Raw genomic sequence first — 6000 nt, 5'->3', positions numbered from 1 at the left:
TTATCTGATGGTATCAGAACCAGGGGCCCGTCTTACACACATTAATCTGACATTTTTGAAGAGTACGAGCTTTTACAATCAAAGGACAATGTTTCTTGAAAACAGCTGTTTCAAATTGGGCAAGGAAGTGGGGTACTGAAATTCATTCTTGTGGGGTCCCATTTTTCCATTTTTGCTAGCTAGCTAGCTATCCCCCAGCCTAATCCACAGCCTGTTAAGTGTTAAGAGCTAGCTGTGGACTAGGACTAGCCACTGAAAAAAAAACCTCTTCTTAATTTTGTTTGAATTGGTTTCTTCCTTTTTGTTCACACTCATGTCAAAAAGATTCAATTTTTTTTCATAGTGGAATTGCTCTAAAAAGGTCTTCTTGATTGTGGTGTTATGGTGGCATTGTCTTGTTTCTTCCCTTTTGGTTCACACCCTTTTCAAAAGATCCAATTTTCCATAGTGGAATTGCACTAAAAATGTCTTGTTGATTGTGTTATCATGGTAAAATTGCAGTAAAAAAGTCTTCTTGATGGTGTTTTTCATAGTAGAATTGAAGTAAAAAGCTTTCTTGATTGTGTTTTTATGGTGGCATTGTCTTGTTTCTTCTCTTTTGGTTCACACCTCTTTTCAAAAGATCCAATTTTTCATAGTGGAATTGCACTAAAAAGGTCTTCTTGATTGTGTTATCATGGTGGAATTGCAGTAAAAATGTCTTGTTGATTGTGTTATCATGGTGGAATTGCAGTAAAAAAGTCTTCTTGATTGTGTTTTCATAGTGGGGGTGTACTAAAAAAGCTTTTCTTTATTGTGTTTTCATGGTGGCATTGAGGTAAACCTGAATTGGGCTTCTTGTTTCTTACTTTTGGTTCACACCCTTTACAAAATATTCAATTTTTTCACAGTGGGGTTGCACTAAAAAGCTCATCTTGATTGTGTTTTCATGGTGGCATTGAGGTAACCTAAATTGGGTCCTGTTTCTTTCTTCCTTTTAGTTCACACACATAGCAAAAGATTCAATTTTTCATAGTGGAATTCTACTAAAAAGCTCTTCTTGATTGTATTTTTATGGTGGCATTGAGGTAGCTAGACAAATTGGATATTTTTTTTTTCTTCTTTTAGTTCATTCCCTTGTCAAAAGATTCAATTTTTTTTCATGGTGGAGTTGCACTAAATAGCTCTTCTTGATTGTGTTTTCATGGTGGCATTGAGGTAAACCTGAATTGGGTCTTGTGTCTTTTGTCCTTTTGGTTCACACCCTTTTCAAAGGATTCATTTTTTCATAGTGTAGTTGCACTAAGAACCTCTATTTGACTGCATTTTCATAGTGGCATTGAACTCGTTACGTCCACCTAACTCACACATCAGGCATTGGACTCTTACCACTGAACCGAAGCCCCTCGGAGCATTTCCAATCTGCAGTCTGTAGGAAAGTTGTTAGCTCATATTGCTTCAGCTTTTGTCAATATCATCGAGGGGATTGGTACTTTGCTTATTCAGCTGTTTTGAGATTGATACTGAGGCATAGTTATTGTCGTTGTTGTAACTGGAGAGTATTTAGAGTTTTAGTTTCCTTGGAGATTTGGAGTTACGTGTTTAGCGATAGGCTCTTTAGGATGGTGAACTTGAGAACAATGTCATGGATGCCTTTGGTTCTAGCAGTAGCTGTGTCCAGCTTTTTGACTCGGGACTCCAATGCTGCATTCGATCCTGCTGATAATTACTTGCTCGCGTGTGGATCATCAAAAAATGTGACCTATATTGGCCAGACATATGTTCCTGATTTGCTCCATTCTTCAGTTGCTTTAGAAAGTAAGGAGAATTCTATTGCTGCCATGTCGAATTCTAGTGCTCCGTTTTCGATCTATCAGTCAGCCAGAATTTTCCATAGTATGGCATTTTACAAGTTTGATATTAAGCAAGAAGGCCACCATTGGATCCGTCTCTATTTCTACCCTATCCCGGGGCACAACTTAACGTCTGCCTCAATGACGGTGGTCACAGAAAATTTTGTTCTTTTGAACAATTTCAGTTTCAAGAGCTATAATGGTTCCTACCTCTTTAAGGAATACGCGGTCAATGTCAATTCAGATAGCTTAATTCTTGCTTTAATCCCATCAAACAACTCGGTTGCATTTATCAATGCCATCCAAGTTGTATCAGTACCTGATGAGTTGATACCTGATCAAGCGGTGGCTTTATCTCCCGTAGCACCTTTCAGTGGCCTTTCTGGACTAGCCCTCGAAGTCGTTTATCGTCTAAACATGGGTGGTCCTCATCTCACTGCTCAAAACGACACCTTGGGAAGAACATGGGAGAATGATGTGAAGTACTTGCACGTCAACAGCTCTGCGGTGAATGCTTCAGTTAGCCCTTCAAGTATAAAGTATCCGGATACTATGACTCCGGAAATAGCACCAAATTGGGTTTATGCTACTGCTGAAACAATGGGAGATGCAAATGTACCTAATGTGAATTTTAATATCACTTGGGTGTTCCCTGTCGATCCGAACTTCATGTACTTCATCCGGGTACATTTCTGTGATATTGTGAGTGAAACTTTAAACAGTTTGTTGTTCAACCTATACGTTAATGACGACGCTGCTCTATTGGATCTCGACTTGTCAAACTTAGCCGGTAATTTGGACGTACCGATTTACAAGGATTTCGTCTCCAATTCCTCGGCAAATTCAAGTGTTCTGACAGTCAGTGTTGGTCCGGACACGAGCTCCAGTTGGATAAATGCGATTATGAACGGACTGGAAATCATGAAGATAAGCAACGAAGCCAGAAGCTTGAGTGGGATTCAATCTGTCGAGACTCTCTTCGTGTTGCCTCACAAAAAGAACAAGTTAGGTGTCATTCTTGGTTCTGCCTTAGGAGCATCAGCTGTTTTGGCGCTTATTGTGTTGTGTTGCTGCTGCTTTATAGCTCGAAGATCAAAGACTTCCAATCAAGGACAATCGTGGATTCCGTCCTTGTATGGAAACTCTTTAACTCTGACGAAAACAACACTTTCTCGGAAGAGTGGAACAGCGAGCTGCCTCTCCTTGGCTTCACCGAATGTTGGACGATTCTTTAGCTTCCAGGAAATAATGGATGCAACTAACAAATTCGACGAAAGCTTGCTTCTTGGTGTTGGTGGTTTCGGTAGGGTCTACAAAGGAACAATGGAAGACGGGACTAAACTTGCTGTCAAAAGAGGAAACGCGGGATCTGAACAAGGTCTAGCTGAATTTCAAACCGAGATTGAAATGTTGTCCAAACTTCGCCACCGTCACCTTGTGTCTTTGATCGGCTATTGCGATGAAAGATCGGAAATGATTCTTGTTTATGAATACATGGCAAATGGCCCTCTCAGAAGCCATCTTTATGGAACAGATCTCCCACCTCTCTCGTGGAAGCAGCGTCTTGAGATTTGTATCGGTGCTGCCAGGGGGCTGCATTACCTCCACACTGGCGCGGCTCAGAGCATCATTCACCGTGATGTCAAAACAACCAACATACTCTTGGACGATAACTTCGTGGCTAAAGTTGCTGACTTTGGTCTTTCTAAAGCCGGACCAGCTCTTGATCAGACACACGTAAGTACTGCTGTTAAGGGTAGCTTCGGATACCTTGATCCTGAATACTTCCGGAGGCAACAACTCACAGAGAAATCGGATGTCTATTCATTTGGCGTTGTCCTAATGGAAGTTCTCTGCACCAGACCAGCATTAAATCCGGTCCTCCCACGCGAGCAAGTTAATATAGCCGAGTGGGCTATGATTTGGCAAAAGAAAGGTATGTTGGATCGGATAATGGACCCGAATCTTGAAGGACAGGTGAATCCAACCTCCCTGAAGAAGTTTGGTGAGACAGCTGAGAAGTGTTTGGCTGAGTACGGAGTTGACAGACCTTCCATGGGGGACGTGTTATGGAATCTTGAATACGCCCTTCAGCTTGAAGAAGCTTCGTCAGAATTGACAGAGCCTCACGATAACAGTACAAACCATATCGCTGGCATACCATTGACACCAGTTGAGCCGTTCGACAACAGTGTTAGCAATATCGAAGGGATAGTTAACTCAGGAACAGACGATGATGCAGGGGATGCTGCTACTAGTTCCGTTTTCTCTCAGCTGGTAAATCCACGCGGAAGATGAGAAGAAATGATCCCTCGTCTACACGTGCTCTCAAATCTCAAGTCACTTGACATCCCTCTTATGATTAATAGTATTGAATCAAATTTTCCCTACTAAAATGTTTTCGAGTGTGTAATGTATATGATTGGTGAGCGTATACGATGAAAATTGTCGTATAAATACTTCAAAACCATTATAGTTGTATCCATTCATCGATAATATATACTAAGCATATATTGCCATCTCTTCTGTTTGTTATTTTTATTACTTCTGTTATACATCAGTGTCTTACATTAGTTCCGACGTGATCAAATTCAAATCCTGGATCTGCCTCTGTCGTATTAGAGCGAAGAGAAAACTGGCACGCCTACCAAGGTAGCTCCGCTATCGACAATGAAAACATTGCTGGATACATATTCCGAAGAAGCGTGGATTAAGTACCTCACTAGTGATGTTAAAGCTGGATCTGTTGTTCCAATGGTTCTCAGAGGAGCTGTTCTTGAAATAACACCATGGAACCATTTCTGTTGAACTAAGTTGCTCGGACTCTCCAAAAATGTTGCTGCACCCGTGTCAGATCCTTCAAAAACACTATTTTTGGAGGATCCGACTCTCACCCGTAGACATTTCTGTCAACTCAGATTTGAAAACTCCTGGTGCTATTGAGTTTACTCTTTATCTTGTGTACTCCCATTTCGAGGGGGCCATCATCTGTCGTTATTCGAATATAGTCAGACGTCTCTATAACAACATTTCACTGTAGGCGTAACGCATATATAGACACTCAAACTTGGTCGCAACTGGCACATGGCATTCCAACACTGAGAGTGTAATATCTAAATACCTCAACTTGATCTCAACTGAAAACTAAACACTCCAACTTGTCCCCGTTGTGTCTCGTGGACACCCGATGCTGATCTGACACATAAATTTTGAAGGTGTCTAGACGATCATTTTGTAAGTTGGAGAATTCAACTGATACAATGGGGACGAGTTGAGGTGTATAGATGAGCATGCCGAAAGTTGGAGTGCTTGCTTGCCAGGTGAGGCCAAGTTTTAAGTATTTTGAAACTGATTTTCATGTTATATTATACTATATACTCTCTATAATAGCATTTCGCTCTACCATCTCGAAAATATCCAGATAAACGATGCCGTAATAGAGATTTAATGTATAACTAATATCCACCTTTTGTGCTTACGTGGCCCTTTTTGTGCTTACGTAGCACCTTTTACGACTCACCTGAATTGCAAGTTTTTTTACGCTACGTAAGGTGGACAATAATAGTGTAAAATTGAGTTTGGGGGGAGGAGGGGTGTAGGACTCCTGTGAAGTTAAGGTGTGTCGTAGCAATTTTGGCCATAGTTTGAGGGGGTAATAGTGCTTTATCTCTTAAATATTTATATATTTTAAGTTGATTTCTTAATATATATATATATATACAAACTATGTATATTATTTAGTTTAGCGACTATGTGTATCTTTAGTTTAAGACTACAACATTCAAAAATCTCATCTGCTTTCTTAAACACCGTGTCAAGTCAAAAAGCAGACAGACAAATTGAAACGAAGAGAATAGCTGCTAGCAACCTAATAACTAGCAGTAGTACTCACACCTCTTAACACCATTGTATTATTTTTTTTTCGGTGACCACTAGGTCACATCTTTGGGTGCTTCGAACAGTTTATTTTACAACACATACTAAATCTGTACAATGAAGACATCAACGCGCACCTGGACTCAATCAATGAGATATTTGTCATCTTCCACCAGCAGCTGATATGAGATAACTTTATTCACTAAGGCTATGACAGACGAGAAGAATCACCTAGTATTTATTTATTGCTAGAAAATTTGTTGTAACACGCTTCAACGTTGTGGAGGTCCTA

At 40.4% G+C, this 6000-nt stretch overlaps 1 protein-coding gene across 1 annotated transcript; it reads left to right on the top strand.

Annotated features, from left to right (window-relative positions):
* The first annotated feature begins 203 nt into the window (after positions 1-203).
* Positions 204-4353, top strand: LOC107845413 (receptor-like protein kinase THESEUS 1). Its single transcript, XM_016689711.2, has one exon. The coding sequence runs from the start codon at positions 1602-1604 to the stop codon at positions 4128-4130; it is 2529 nt and encodes an 842-aa protein (XP_016545197.2). The 5' UTR covers positions 204-1601; the 3' UTR covers positions 4131-4353.
* The last annotated feature ends 1647 nt before the right edge of the window (positions 4354-6000 follow it).

The sequence above is a fragment of the Capsicum annuum genome, chromosome 10, assembly GCF_002878395.1.
Source record: "Capsicum annuum cultivar UCD-10X-F1 chromosome 10, UCD10Xv1.1, whole genome shotgun sequence".
NCBI lineage: Eukaryota > Viridiplantae > Streptophyta > Magnoliopsida > Solanales > Solanaceae > Capsicum > Capsicum annuum.
This window is presented reverse-complemented; position numbering and strand designations above follow the sequence as displayed.

What these genes read in the sequence shown, in the direction of transcription:
- LOC107845413 (XM_016689711.2), top strand. Translation starts at nt 1,602, where the DNA reads ATGGTGAACTTGAGAACAATGTCATGGATGCCTTTGGTTCTAGCAGTA.